Raw genomic sequence first — 15,205 nt, 5'->3', positions numbered from 1 at the left:
CTGTCCCTTCAATGTATGTTTCAAATAATAACACCTTGATTTTTCAGTTTTCAGTCATGTTTAGTTCTATTCTTGAACTTTACAGCACCAACAATCAGTGAATTCATCACCTTGTCTCTGCAAGTGAAAAACTGAGCTCTAAATTTCATCGAATACTAATTAAATAACTCGGATTGATCTTCTTATAACCTGGAGACAAAAGTACAATCTTTTTTTTTTTTTTTTTTTTTTTTTTAAATACAATGGAGCATTTAAAGACAAAGCAAATCTGAGACTTCCTCGTATATTTCAGTTGAAGTCAACACACCTTTATAAATTGCAAATCTTCCACTTTTTATTGCAAAATTCATCCTTGTTATGATAAAACTGTCCTCACAGTTTAACAGTCTTATGAAAGGTCACGTGAAAACAAACATAAAGTTTTTTTTTTTGAAAGAACAACAACAATAATAAGGCCATATATAAATATAAATGTCCCAGTGTTGCTCCACAGAAACGAAAACACACAAAAACGGACAAAGTATTATTGCAGAATAACAAAAGCTGGTGCAGCATTAAAAGACATTCATTCAGATGACATTACTGCGAAAAGTAAAACTGCTCAGGATTTTTAATGCATGCACATTTTTCTGACCATAAAGTTTTGAAGTCAAAATTCCCTAAGCATTTAAAATATAATATTAATAATGATAATAATAATAATAATAATAATAATGTAACACCGTTAGGGGAGGGACAAAAAAGTGGCACATGCATGTCTTGGATTAGTTGATATGTTGACATCAAAGTTTGGAGAATTTTTCTTGACGTAGAAAAAGAAGAAGAAGAAGAAAGAATGAGAAGCTCATCGGTCCGCGTCAAACAGGCCAAAATATTTGCCAGTGTTGGAGAAGTAGATGTAAGGCGCCGCGTTTGCAGTCGGGTACACAACGGGAAAAGGCATCGGTAACAAACATCCGCCCAGCAGGCTGCTGTCTTTGTAAAAAGTCGGTAATTGCACATTTTTTCCTGCCTCTGAGAAGTGCTCGGCGGTCAGCGGCCCCTCCACGTCCGTGGATAGCTGTCTCTTGAGCTTGTTGCGGCGGTTCTGAAACCAGATTTTGACCTGGGTCTCGGTGAGCTGCAGGGAGCTGGCGAGGCACGCTCTCTCCGAGCTGCTCAGATACCTCTTCATGTCAAAAGTGGCCTCCAGCTGAAATATCTGTCTCTTGGAGAAGATGGTACGCGTCTTCTTCTTGACCATGGCTTTGGTGTCCGCAGTGTCGTCTTCTTGGTGTTGTTGTTGCTGTTGTTGTTGCTGCTGCTCGGACGCGTCCTCGGCGCTGTGCTGCGCGCTCTGCGCCCCGGGACGGGAGCCAGCGGTCAGCGGTGGCGTGTTTTCCCCGCGGTCCGCGCGATGGACTTTGGCCTTCACTGTGAATGGAGCGACAAAATGTGCTTTGATGCAGCGTTAAAAGCAAGCGTACACTTTTTTTTTAAATTTTTTTTTTAATGCCTGCAAACACATTCGGAGAAGCTGCACCATATTTGGTGCAGCATGATTAATAAATAGAAATAGACAACGACCTCCTGTTCGCGTCCATAACTTCTACATTTTCCTAAAAATCGTTCTTGAACCTTAAGATTCATCATCCTAAAACCTCCAATATTCCTTATAAAATCTCTGTAAATAATGTAGCCTACTTTTTGAGGACCTGGGGGAGTTACCCGTCTCCTCTGGCCCGCTGTCATGCCTCCTCCGGACGTCCCACACCTCTTCATACCGCGCTTGAAAATCAGTTTTACATCCACTGTCCTTCTGCGACTTTGAGCCGTCCAAATCTCCGCCGCCGACCTGCTGCTTCAGGTTGAGGATGTTGTCGATGGTGAACGTCAAACACGCGCTCCGACTCGGGGCATCCTCCTTGCTCATGTTCCCCGGCATTTCATTCGCTCCTGCGAGATTCCCGAAACACCGACGTCTCCGGACGCTCCGAGCACCATTGCTCCCCGGCCGCGACTAGCGCGCAGAGGAGCCGGTGCGCCGTAATTCAACGACCCGGAAGACTGCGGTTTAGCAGCTTTTGATTGGTGAGGTTGTGGGGCAGATGAGGGCGGGATGAAGATTTACATCTGGCTGCCATATTGCAGCTTTAAACACTTTTCTGCCTTCTGAATTTATGCGTACGTTCTCAGTGCAATATGATTACAGAGCAAATTCATAACATTTTCAGAGTTCCTTTGGACTCCGAGTTTGTTAACCTTGGAGTTAGTGTTATTTTTGGGTCGCTTGATATTCAAACTGGCTGAGGTCCAAGACTGATGCTTTGTTGATCAATTCTCTTACTACTGGTGTCATCCTCATTACCATTATGGAGCCTATAACTGGGTTCCGGGGCCCATTTGTCCTCCTCCAAGGCACAAGTCTCTAACACCATCACCTCAGATATAATCCAACATCTGAATTAACCAGCAATCATATCTTAGCTTATCTTACTGTATTTTTGTCAAAGAACAATTTACCACCATCAAACCTATTTGCATTATTAAGCAACACTTCTTTTCAAATAAATCAAATGAAAAGAGGATGAAACAAACTAGTAAGAAACCACAAAACAGTTTGTGCATAAGTTTTATTCACACGTGAACATATACGTGTACAAAAGTCTGTATTAAAATCCTCTTAAATTAAAAAAAAAATTGTCTGTCAGTATTGCTATTGATTTACCCCTCGTGATATCTAGTCACAAACATCAAAATGCCTTTTCAAAAAGTTTCTACATTTTGTAGAACAGTTCAATGGCACCATGTCCCCAAGTTTGTGTATGGAGTCAAAAAAGGGCAAAAATGACTCAACGCTTGTGAAATGATGTCCGGAGAGAAAGTTAAAAACTTGACAGATTCACGTTTGTCAGCATGTTCGAAAGAAAAAACTGATACCTGTACTCATATGTTCACAACCAGAATATAGTAATGCGGTATATAAAGTATCTTTTAAAAGAAGTAAATATAAAGTTCAACTTGCTTTAATTTGGTGTTTTTGAAAAAAAAAAAAAAAAAAAAGCACCAGTAATCATACTTGTTTCAGTTTTCTGCTTTGAGTCTGAACTCAAATATTCACAAAGCGTTTTTTCTTTGTGAAATCTCACTGTTGATAATAAAAAAAAAAAAAAAAAGTGCAAATTATTTTACTTTTTTTACTACAACAGATTTTTTTTTGGGACATATTCTTACTCTCATGTTCATGTAAAGTTTGAACATCTTTTCACAAGCTGAGAGTCATCATTCATTGACCCTTTTCTGTTCCCTCCATGAATCATCTGCACATTTTCTGTGGAAAAAAAACCCAATTCATCACAAAATAGAGCTATACTTGGAAACTATATGTGACCTTGTGTGTAATGGACAGGATCGTGGCAGCTTAAACCGTTCAAAAAATATTCATCATCGTCACCACATCTTGCACGAAATCTTAAAAATAATCTGTTTGGAAAGAGAGACTTCTTATAATGATAAATTATGTCGTTCAAATGATTGTAAAGAAACCATGAGTATTTTGAACCTAATCTAAATCTGTATTTAATAAAGTTTCTTCCAAAAAAAATGAAACACTGGAGGAAGTATCAACAGTGCTTTGGGAGAATTCCTGACTTCACATAATCTCAAACTGAACACTAAAATGAACATTTTGCAGCATTTTATTTGATTAATTTGAGTCACAGGTGTACTGGGTCTCTTCACTTCCTCTCTTTAAGTCACACCAGTCCGGTCATCTGTGGCGCTATGAACGACACCGGGTGGGTGAAGGTTCCAGTCAATGGATAGTTGATAGAATTCGAGAAGCCGACGACCAGTGGCGACACGTGTTGCAGGCCGGTCAGCGTCGACGGCGTTGTGACGTTCTCGCGGTACAGCACGGGAACCCTGATGACCCTCTGGGCGGCGTAGGGGACGACGCCACTGCTGGCCTCCATGTCCGCCGTGATCTGCCGCTTCCACTTGTTCCTGCGGTTCTGAAACCAGATCTTCACCTGGGTCTCGGTGAGCTGCAGCGAGGCGGCCAGCCCGGCTCGATCCGAGCTGCTTAGGTAGCGCTTCAGGTCGAAGGTGGACTCCAGCTGGAAGACCTGACTCCGGCTGAACACAGTGCGCGTTTTCTTCTTTCGCACTACTTTCACGTCGCCTGAGATGAAAGAAGAAGCAGAGTTTTTGCTAAATGTAACTAAATTCAAGTCCTTACAGAATGATAATTGGAATTTTCTCCCATTGTTAGGTAATGTTTACGACACCAACTCATGCTGCTTCTTTTTTTTTTATATATATATACCTATCCATTATTAACTAAAGCCCAATTTTTGGCTTTTAAATTTTTATTTTTTTAAGTGAAGTAAATGGCATCACTTATTTTTTTGTATTTTTCAGAAAGCTAACTGCGGCTACAGCAGGGCTAACAAGGTGTAGCCCCCTGGACCCTGGAACTGTTAGCTACGCCCCTGCTCCTTAATGTAAACTTTAGAGATTTGGGACACTGCTGCTGCTGATAACCTCCTGATGGACAAAAAAAATGCACCAAACCCCCAAAAATATTATATATTCAGCCTTTTACAGGAGGTAAAAGATCAGTTCTGCCTGATGCGCATGCGCTTGTGCTTACGGCAGATCACGTTGTTTTAAAACACTTTTAAAAAAAAATTAATTTTAAACTGTAGCTCATACTTTGGCCTCACCTGTGTCACAGCTGTCCTCTCGAGAGAAGCAGAAGGATCGCGCATCTTCCTCTTCCCTGTCATCCGTCAAACTGTCTTCACCCCTTTCCTCCGGCTCGTCGTTCTCCTCCGCCTCGTGCACCGTTAAAGTTGGGGAATCCCGTTCGTGGGTTGTCACGAGGTCTATAGGTTCATCCGAGAAGCCGGTCCTGTACCGTGAACCTGCGAGGAATATCGTGAAACGGAGAAGAAGAAGAAGAAAAAAAAAAAATCCACCTACAATCATTCTGCACGTGCACTGTTCGGTCTCGACGTTGAGTCAGACTTTGCACAGCGGGACGTTACGCGCTCTCTGTCCTTTCCAGGATTATAAATATGCATCAGCTCCCTGCTGCTGGTCTATTTGAAGCACAGGAGCGAGATTGTTGTGAGATTGTTACGTGGATGCCAAATAGGCTGCTGTTGGCACGAGGCTGATAATTGGAGCGCTGGAGTGTTTTTACGCACGGAGGTTCAGGGTTTCTGTCACTTGTGGCTTATTTAAACACCAACGAGAGATGTTTTGGGGGGTACAACGTAAATGTTAGAGGTATCATCTAATTATTACACAAGTGTTTTCGTTAATAGTTTGTTGACACAAGCCTGGTAAACAAAGCCTATTTTACTCCCGATTAAGCCTTACACCCAAACACGCGAAGTAAAAACGATAATTCGATCTTTTCAGATCATTTTCACAACAGTAGCCTTCATTAGCTTGGACTGGAGCAGGGAAATAAAACGACGGTCAGATGAGAACTCACTTCCTGAGCTGCCGTACACTGCTGGGTTCGGAACGGTTCCGCTCCAGCTCAGCAGCTCGCGGTCGCTCTGGCGTCTTGTGTCCAGCCCCGGACAGATCACCGGGTTGTGAACGGTAACTTTGAAGCCCGACGTCTCCACCTGCGTCTCAGCTGCAGAGTCTCTGCCTGCAGTCCCCAGCAAATTCTCAATGTAAAAAGACGAACCTCTCGACGGAGGACCGAGTTTCGTCCTCGGCGCTTTATCGTCCAGCATTTCGACTTTCCCCGGTCCTTCCCCGGTCCTTCCCCGCAGCCCGTTAAAACTCCCCAGATGTGGCTCTTATAAAATCATTCCCGGGAAATCGTCTTATCTCCAACCAGCAGTGTCCGCTGCTCCGCGTAAAGCATCCCGACGCGGTCAACGCGCTGCCAGGCTGCTGCAGTTGAGAGAGATCCAGACAGAATCTCCGTCCTGGGTCTGAGCTGAGGGCAGAAAGCGCAGAGGGATCTCTCCAGAGAAAAAAAAAGCCAGACACCGTCTCGTTCTTCAGAGCCTCTCTTGCAGGCTGTGATGGTCTGCCTGGAGGGACTGAGATGCTGTATTTAGGTCAATTAGGGAGCAAACAAGCAGAGATACGATGTTGTCCTCAGGGCTGGAGATGGAGAGAGCTTCACGGGGAATGGCACAGTACCGCCTATTGGTTACATTTGTCCATGCACACTGTGTATTTACTTTGCACTGTATTTCTAATTTATCTTGCCTCTTTCTCTATGACGACCAAAGAAAACATTGAAATATCTATTTTTACTAAGCACTTATTTTCGTAATTTCGTTTACAGCGCGATAGTTTGCGTATAAACAAAGTGTAATCCTTTTTTATTTTTTACGCTCAGTCAAGACAAGAAGAAAAAAAATGGCTTAACAGCCGGAGAACCTGTAAATAGATTAAAATAATTATTATTGTTATTCTTATTATGCACTAATCATTTGAAAAAGACAAAAACAGATGATGCTAATGTTAAAATGACGCCTAAACCGGCAGAAAACGAGTTTACAGGAAGAATAACGGTGCTTAATATCTTTATGTAGAGTGATGTGCAAAGTTGTTTATTTTATTTTCTTGTTTATAATTCTTAGGTTAGTTGATTATATCTACTCTGGTTAGGTGAACATTTATCTGCTTGTGACATCTTCCCTCCTTTTTCATGACTTTAAAGATCCCCCTATGTTTGAACACATGCATACAAAAGTATAGATTACATCTTCTATTTAAAAAAAAAAAAATTGTTCTACATGACTTTAAAGATTCCTTAAAAAGACGTTTGAAGATGCACATAAAATAGCAATTATATCTTCTCCTTTTGCTCACTTAAAAATCCTGGTAAAAGTTGACCTACTGGACACCAGCTGTCTCCTTCCTCTCTGAAAAGCTCCTTCTTAGGTTTTTAACTAATTTAACTGGCTTCGTAAGTTGTGATGGCACAAAAGAGAAACTTTCCACCTTCATCAGACGGATGTAAAAACACTTCTCTAGTTTTAGAGTGAAGCTCAAACGTCCAAAGACAACAACAAAACAAACATTTTTGAGTGATGCCGGCCTTTAAAGTTTGTCTCGTGCTTCTTTTAAAACTTCTCATATTTCACATTGTAATAGATTTTTAAGGTATAACTTGTTTGTTTGTTTGCTATCATGCATTTTCCCACAGGCATCAACAACACGTCGCTTTTGGAGTTGTAAACATGTCATTCCTCCTCCAGCGCGTTTAAGAGGTCCAATCAGTGAGCAGTTCTGCAGCAGCTTCACCACAGGCTGAAAATAATTTCCGACCACTGACCGGCTGAGAAGGAGGCATTTCACCACGGTTAAGAAATCTCTGCAAAGCCCAAGAACACTAGATTATCGCTGGGGAAAACATTTTATTGAGACAGCCTCGGTTACCTTGAATGCCCGTAGATGGACCTGAGTGTGTTCCAGTTCGTTAATGCTGGCGGAGGAAAATGTTTAGTCAGCTATATGAAGCCGTGAACAGCTCTGCATTTGGACTTGTAATAGGATTGAAACACTGTGAAAAGCTTACTTTCATCTGTAAGTAGCCTCGAACAAATGCTCAGAACATTCCAGCCTGCAGATTTTTCAGGCTACATGTTGAACAACCGGCCGGATCTCCTGCTTTTACTTCTTTTTGCACAGAAAGCGAGGCACAAAACTACAGTAAATATTCATACAAGAAGGAGAAGGAACCCCAGGAATGAAATTAAATCCCCGTACAGCTGACCAGGCATGAACAGAGGCAGAGAACAACAAACTGAGCTCTCTATTGTGCCACTAAATTGACTTTATTAAAGCCTCTTTGCGAGTAATAGCCTCCCAACCTTCAACTCTGGAGAGTAACACCTCCACAGACATTTTTTAACAAGTTCCCAAATTACAACATGGAACACGCAGCAGTGATTAAACTCATTAATCAACATGTGCATTTAGCTTTCTGTCAGTATTACACAGCATTATGCAGTTACAGCAAATGTTTGTCATCCAAAGAAGGCTTATGAGTAGATTATTAATGTTTTGTATAACGGTGTTTTTTTTTTTTTATCCAAATCTGCTGCTTGAGTTCACATTGAGACTGCTCATTTGTTTAGTGTTGGAAGATTGGTCTTAAAATGAAAAGATTTCAGCAGTCTCGATGAATGAGTTATTAAATAAACAGATATTTTTGTTTCCCCATAAAGCCTCAGAAAACTGCTAATATTAGTTACTTTTCTGCATAAAATATGATATTTATAACTTAAGAGTTAAAAATAAAATACTTTAATTTAACGTTCAAAACTCTTTATAAGGACTAGTCTTTGTCAGATTGTGATAAAAAAAGAAAACAGCAACTGTCACCGCATTAGGATTCAAATGTCACTGAATCTGACTGTAACTGGTGCACGACAGAGCGCAACATCATTTTGAACTCCTGCCCTCCTCAAACCGGTGACAGAGGTGCAGAGAAGGAAAAAAGAAATGTGAAAGTCTCTTGTGTGAAAATACCAAAACTCCTACAACTTTAGCAGGAAGTAGATGTAGGGCCCCGAAACTGGTTGAGAAAATCAGTTTTCATTGACTTTTAAAATGTCGCCTCGTCTTAAATTGTACACATCGAGAAGTACACGCAGTGAGAAGTTGTGATTTTTGTTTTCCTTCAACAAATGTTTTTTATTTTAATATTTATTTAGAGACACAACTCGTCAATGTAAAAGGAAAACAAACTGAGAAAAGCTGAAGAAAACTAAGTAGATATCTTATCGAAAACATTTTTCTCCATCTTCTTAATGAGCCTTCAAACTTGTCATGTGATTGGTCTTTCGATTTACTCACATTTCGATTCTAGCTGGGAATAACACCTAATGTGATTTAAAATGTTCATTTTTCTTTTGGGGAATTTTGCTGATTTTAGGCTGATTTTATGCTGTTGGGTTGCACGAGTGAATGTTGTCTTCTTTAAACACCCAGTAGTTTGATTGCGGTCTGTGTATTGAAGTGTCTGATTACATGTTGAGGCAAAATAGAAGCATGTTTTTTAAATTTTTTATTCCACACTTCAGTGGTTCGTAAAGTCGTGTGTTGGCTTGTCAGTGAAATAGAATGGACTTCATCCTGTTCACCAACTCTTTTGTGAGCTGTGAAAATATGCAGGACCTCGTTTAACAAATGTTTGCACGAGGCTGCAGGAGATGACTTGAGATGTCTGGGAAGACGTGTTGTTTGTTCCCCGCCAACAGTGACTCAGCCACATGTTGTTGTGGGATGCAACGTAGCTAGAAGTGATCTCATGCCACTTTGCCAACAGCAACACTAACAGAACGCTTCCTGTCCTGTCTCGCCTCACTGTGACGCCCCGTGCAGAGGCGTGTTCAGCATCTCTCTAAAATGTATTATTCATTCCTTCAGAGAAACTTAATTGTAAATTTAGGCTCATTTTGTTGGACTTTTTTTTTGTACTGTGGTGAGATTTCTTTGACTCTTCATCGTGTGAGTGAAAGAAGAAAGTAGATCCTTGGCTGAACTAAATGGAGCTACTATCATTTAAAAATACTCCATTACAAGTCCTCCATTTATATTTGATTATATATTAAATAACTCTATTAATATTACTGGTGCATTAACAGAGAAGCAGCATTTTGTAGTTGGTCAGGCTGCAATTAGATTTTAAATATAATTCTGTTCATATTTTACAAGCTCATTTAATTCGTGAAATATTGCAACGTTCAAAAGTAACTAAAGCTGCCAGATAACTTCAGTAGAGTCCAAATTCAAGCTCAATATGAAATACAAATGCTCAAAACTGCACTCAAGTGCTGCACTCGATACGTTTTCTTTTTCATGACTTATTGCTCTTTAAAAAATATAAAACCTTTAATAAAACAGTTCTTGATTGGAAAAAAAACCAACAACAACAGTAAATAGACCTTTTTAAAAGCTGCAATTGTCACAGAAAAAAAAATGTTCAGGACCTGAAATCTTGTCACCGTGTATCCTGCTGATTGCTTTGATTTCCCGAGGGCAGCTCATCCATAACGAAACCCTCCTCAGTCTAATCCTGGCTGGATTCTTTAATCCTGTATCATTACTGTTTTTGTTTGTCTTTCCATATTCAGAATGGGAATCGCTGTATTAATAGTCTGCTGGGGATCGTCCGCATCATTATTTCTGGCAATATAATGGGTCACTGTGTCGATGCAAGCTGTTCAGGTCAGATCTGCGGCCCAGAATGAGCGAGTGTATATGAGGTCAGTAAGGTCCAGACATCTTAGGTCGGCCTGAACAGAGCCAGTCAACCAGAAGGCCCCTTTATGCCACACTGAGCGTAGAGTTATTGACCAATCTGTCTGATTTAAATTCTCTCCTGAAGCCCTCACGGTCTATGTTTGTTTCACCCCCAGTTTCTTCACTTTTCTTATTTCACATGCTGTATTTCTGCCCATCAGATGAGATTTTAAACATGCTGTTTCCCCGGCAGTTCATGTCAAATAGGTCAGCGTTTGGCCCTGCGTGAAAACAGACCTCCAGGCTCTCGCTGTCACTTATCAGAAATGCTTCCTAATCTGCGTTTTATACCTGCTCAGAAACTCCAAAAAGAACACTCCAGATTACAACCATCGAAACTGACACATAGTTCTCCTGCTTAATCCCTATTAGCCCTCACCTCAGTGCACCCCGAGCCCGATTCATTGGAACAAACCAAAAGGCATTCTGGGAGCTGTTTGGTTTATTGCAAAAGCTTTTCACGCTCTCACACAAAAAAAAGCCTGTTAACAAAAATAACCGTGTTGGTTTTAGTTTTTGCTGGTTTGAATTTTAACCCGCAGAGCCTTCAAAAAACAAACACACCCAAAGATTTGGCTGGAATAAACTACTGATGCCTGTTTGTTTAACCCTTGAACAGCAAATTAACCCCTGTTAGAGCCAGCTTGTCAGCTCAGTACAAAGGAGGAAAACGCTTGATATTTTAAACACATTATGGGCTTTTGTCGCACATCCCAACCCCTCCTGTGCATATTTCAAACAGAAAAGGGAGATTATAATAAATTCGAATAGTTTTGCACCATTTTTTATGCACTTAAAATTGACATTTTTCAGAATTTTTTTGCAAATATCAAAGGATTCAGCAATCACTCACTCTGTCCTGTGCCTGTTAATGATCAAAGTTAGTGCAGCGGCCTGCAGCTGCTACATACATACACAGGAAACATGTTTTATCCCTCTGGGTTGGGAGTGAAGGAGCACTTCTGATGGATCACAAGCCCACCACAAGTATAGAGGCTTATGGGACATCAGATCAATGAGAAAACATCAGGCTTCCCTAATGCTTTAGCTTTGCCAGGAACCGGGGGTCAAATGTTAACGTAGCAGCTAAATAACAATCGCAGGAGAACTTGTTGTTAAATGTAAAAATGTCAAGGCTTTTAAAACTTCTCGGAGTAGATGGAATCCTAAAAATACAGCTTCTTCCTCCCTTTTCGACTTCGCGAGCCTCAAATAGTGCCCTGAGCACCCTCGCTGTGACCCCAAAACTTCCAGGATAAGATTGTTTCTACTTGCAAACTTAAGTAAATGTGTAAGTTGTGAAAAGCCCCCAGTCCTGTCACAAAAAAACACAACAAAAAAAAAACAGGGACATGGAGCTGAAGAGCCTCAAATAGAGGAATCGCGTGAGAAAGAAGTCGAGTACACTCAAGGTAGCAGCTGACTGCCGTGGAGAGTGCACTGCCCCCCAAGGTCAAAGCACTTCTGTCATATTAGCTTATACACACCGTCCATATTTTTCAATAAATCATGGCCCTGAAGGATAACTGGGAGTACTCGGGCTATTAGAGCTGCAGCCTGTCCTGCCTCCTCCGACTCTCTACTGCACTGCTGAATTACACCTGATGAGGAAAGTGAGGGCCTAATTTTGGTGATGTAGATACAGAATGCTATTTCTAATTTATTATTATTGCCCCTTAATTTAAAATATCTTAATGTAATGAAAATTTGAATAAACTTTTGATATAAGCATACAGGGCGAATGAGGTGAGTTTACCTATATGGAGATACTATTACTGTTAATTAGGAAAGCTATTTGTCATTTGAAAAAAGTTTTTTTATTTTTTTAAATATGGCGCCAAAGTTTTGTGTTACAAGTATGATATATATATTTTTTTTAGTCTTGGAGGTAAATTTTCTATGGAACATTTAAGGCCTGAAATTATTATTATTAATAACAATAACCGAATGATAATACCAATAATAGATATCAAGACTATAATATGTTTTCTCTTTTTTTTTTTTTTAACTCCATAAAACACAATAATAATAAACGTTAATAAATGTGTCTGATGTCCACCCTCTTTTTCTTGAAAGTCGGGGAGGATCAGCGGATCTCTATTTCGTCTCGCGCCCGTCTGATTAAACATGCATGGTAAAGGGGCAGGGCAAAAAAAAAAAAAAAAAAAAAAAGCATGAAAGATGAAAGAGTCCGTAATGTGTGCCTGCAGGACAGATTTCTGCAGAAAGTCTTGTTTTCCCTTCTCTTGTCACGCAAGTCCTCTCACCACGCCACACACTGCTGCTGCCCTGGGATTCAAACCCGCAACCTCCACTCAAGTCGCAGGGATTTAAAAAAGAAAAATCGTTTTTTGTTTTTTAATGGTTAGTAAAATCATCTTTTATTTATTTGTTTGTTTAGCCGGGTCGTAGGTGTAGTCAGATTTCAGAGACCTACCCAGCCTCACGGGCGTAAAATAGTTGAATTCGACATTTATCCCACTTGGTTGCTCGTATAAATCCAAATTAAAACGGACTAAATATTTGGACATTTAAGGACGCAGCATGTTTGGTCGTTTAACTTCTGGGGAGAGAATAGCCAGGGTTTTTGGCTGCATTTGAAGGTGAGCTCGTCGGGTTTGCATCGATTTGGCGGATCTTGAACGTTTTTGGCCTTCTAAGCTGTGTCCTGCTGGTAGACGGTGATCAACGGACGGAAACACCCGCCTCATGTAGGCCTCCTCTGATCAATTGGTTCTTTCTTGACCCGTTTAAGTTTATAATAGGCTATTATTTAATTGAATTAATAGGACCTTTTATTTGTTCAAGCCGGTCCGTTCCAACTTTACAAACTGCGGCCAAACTTGGGCAAAACTTCAATTCAAAAGTAAAGCTGATTTGAAGTCAGTGTTGTATTACAACCTGGGAATTATAATAGGGCTATTATAATTTAGACTGAACACACCTCCGTCCTTTAAGGCAAAGTGGGTCAGAATTGAATATTTCAGCCAGCCTGTAGCCTTACTATTATAGTTGGCTGTTTTTCTTGGAGTCATGCTCGGTCCTGATTGGCTGAGCTGGAAACGCTGTAGCTTATAAGCAGACGTTGATCTTAAAACAAATTTACAGAAAAAATAAAAAAATAAAAAATCACTTCGAAAGCTTTGTCGAGGTGGGAATTTTACAGAGTTGGAAAACAACGATACGGCCTTACAAACATGAAACAGTGAAATAAACAAAATAACTTTTTTTTAACTTTGTAAATAAACCCCCTGTCCTGAACTGCAGTCAAAACGCCGCTCGTGATATTTGATTTTTGTTCCACGTTATGCAGCTTTCACACATTTTCATCACATTCTTCTTCTTCTTCTTTTTTTTTTTTTGAGAATAAGTCTGTCAATTTTGCTCAAACACGACTCGGTGGAATTTTAATTTAACCTGAAAGAAAATAAATAAATACATGATTATTGTTTGACTGAAAAAAAAAAAAAAATCATAACGTTTTTGAAGACGGGTCTCCAGAGTTTTGGGTAACGTGACGCAGTAATAGCCTGTATTATCTAGTTATAAAAACAACATTTTAAATGATGAGATTTACATTTAAAGAAATTAAATGAAATGTTTGCTCATTTGCGTATTTTAGACTTTATAGGCGATGCAAAGTTCAAACCCTGCTCCCTCACGCTGAGCACTAATATGAGAGTCGTGAAAAGAAGCTGTAATAGTGACAGCGGTGCATTTATCGTCCTCTCAGCATCTCACCCTTCATGACCAATGGGACAGTTACTCCAAAGTTTGGTAAATAGGGTAAATATTTTCCTGTAGACTAAAATTTAGGCAATTATTTGACCAACGGACAGTAAACAGACCGAGTTAAAAAAGTTCATCAGAGCTGAACAAAGCTGCGTTTTAGTGCCCACGTGTTCCTAGTTAGAAGAAACAGAATCGGGCCAGCACATAGCTTTAGTTTGAACGAGCGTGTGTTAATAACTTCAATTGTGTGACATGAAAGAAACTAAACTTGAAGCCGTTTCAGGGAGAGTTGCGGAGGGAGGTCTCTGTAATGCCCGAAGCTGCTTTCAGGCCTAAAACTCAAGCTTATTGTAATCTGCTGTTTGACTTCAGTGTGTGCAAACGCAGAAAAAGACGCCTTCGTCTGATGGCTGCTCGTGATGAAAGTTTATTCTGGTTTGTATCACTTGAAAATTCGGACTGACAAAAGATATCACGCAGTTTCAGCTTTGATTAGTTTCATTTGTGCCTGAAAAATAGTGAGCCAAAGAAACATGAATACAGCTGGAAGTTATCAATACAAATAAAAAGCAAGTTACAAAGGCGGTAAATAAATTATATCATATTCAAACTTCTAAAGTAATAAAATTGAATAAATTCAAAAACATTACAGCAATGCATGTTATTACCACTGCCGGCCAGCTGAGGGCAGTAGAGTGCATTTCCCAACCCGAGCACTTCCAAAATTACCATTATGAAAAGAAAATAGTTTGTAGGGGATTATGGGTAAAGAAACTGTCTCTTATTTTGTAAGCAAAAATGTTATGTTTTTTTTGTCACTTTGTTCTGCCTACCGTGCATTTTTTTTTTCATATTACATTAAAGCCAGCTCCTAATTTTTCAATTAGTTCAACAGGAGATGGGAAAGTATTTCAGGACACTGAGATAATGCTTTAATTCCTCTGAAATCCAAATACAAGTTAGAAACTTCCTTTTGAGTAAATATAAATTCAGACATTTATTTTGAAACGACGGAGATGCTGCTCATGATACGACATCATGAGATCATGAGCAGAGCAGTGGATGGAGATATTTGCTTGATAGTGGACAACACTGACTCCTTTGGACTGATTTTAACCTTGTAACAGCAGTCTTTTGTCACTAGATGGCAGTGTTACACTTAGTGAGTCGTCGTATGACTGAGTTTAAGTCTCAGCAA

At 40.0% G+C, this 15,205-nt stretch overlaps 2 protein-coding genes across 3 annotated transcripts; both read right to left on the bottom strand.

Annotated features, from left to right (window-relative positions):
* Positions 1-227: 227 nt before the first annotated feature.
* Positions 228-1,978, bottom strand: LOC138635430 (homeobox protein HMX2-like). 2 transcript variants are annotated; one of them, XM_069722891.1, is made up of 2 exons: positions 1,684-1,978; positions 228-1,413 (listed from the first exon to the last, which is right to left on the bottom strand). In XM_069722891.1, exons 1-2 carry the CDS (start codon positions 1,922-1,924, stop codon positions 845-847), a joined length of 810 nt encoding a protein of 269 aa, XP_069578992.1. In that variant the 5' UTR covers positions 1,925-1,978; the 3' UTR covers positions 228-844. The 2 variants fall into 2 exon arrangements, with proteins under 2 accessions (XP_069578992.1, XP_069578993.1); XM_069722892.1 differs by having other exon boundaries at positions 1,708-1,978.
* Positions 1,979-3,540: 1,562 nt separating this feature from the next.
* On the bottom strand, positions 3,541-5,754 carry LOC138635441 (homeobox protein HMX1-like). The gene is made up of 3 exons (XM_069722907.1): positions 5,486-5,754; positions 4,707-4,907; positions 3,541-4,162 (listed from the first exon to the last, which is right to left on the bottom strand). Exons 1-3 carry the CDS (start codon positions 5,736-5,738, stop codon positions 3,735-3,737), a joined length of 882 nt encoding a protein of 293 aa, XP_069579008.1. The 5' UTR covers positions 5,739-5,754; the 3' UTR covers positions 3,541-3,734.
* Positions 5,755-15,205: the final 9,451 nt, after the last annotated feature.

The sequence above is a fragment of the Brachyistius frenatus genome, unplaced genomic scaffold (assembly GCF_029030835.1).
Source record: "Brachyistius frenatus isolate BFR_SWC_R1_liver_20210118 unplaced genomic scaffold, ASM2903083v1 Contig_308, whole genome shotgun sequence".
Taxonomy (NCBI): Eukaryota; Metazoa; Chordata; class Actinopteri; family Embiotocidae; genus Brachyistius; species Brachyistius frenatus.
Note: the sequence above shows the minus strand (reverse complement) of the source record. Positions and strands in the feature narration are given on the sequence as shown.

What these genes read in the sequence shown, in the direction of transcription:
- LOC138635430 (XM_069722891.1), bottom strand. Translation starts at nt 1,924, where the DNA reads ATGCCGGGGAACATGAGCAAGGAGGATGCCCCGAGTCGGAGCGCGTGT. An exon ending in CTCCCCCAGGTCCTCAAAAA is followed by an intron (nt 1,414 to 1,683) that starts GTAGGCTACATT and finishes CTCCATTCACAG; the next exon opens with TGAAGGCCAAAGTCCATCGC.
- LOC138635441 (XM_069722907.1), bottom strand. Translation starts at nt 5,738, where the DNA reads ATGCTGGACGATAAAGCGCCGAGGACGAAACTCGGTCCTCCGTCGAGA. An exon ending in AGTGTACGGCAGCTCAGGAA is followed by an intron (nt 4,908 to 5,485) that starts GTGAGTTCTCAT and finishes TATTCCTCGCAG; the next exon opens with GTTCACGGTACAGGACCGGC. An exon ending in AGAGGACAGCTGTGACACAG is followed by an intron (nt 4,163 to 4,706) that starts GTGAGGCCAAAG and finishes CTTTCATCTCAG; the next exon opens with GCGACGTGAAAGTAGTGCGA.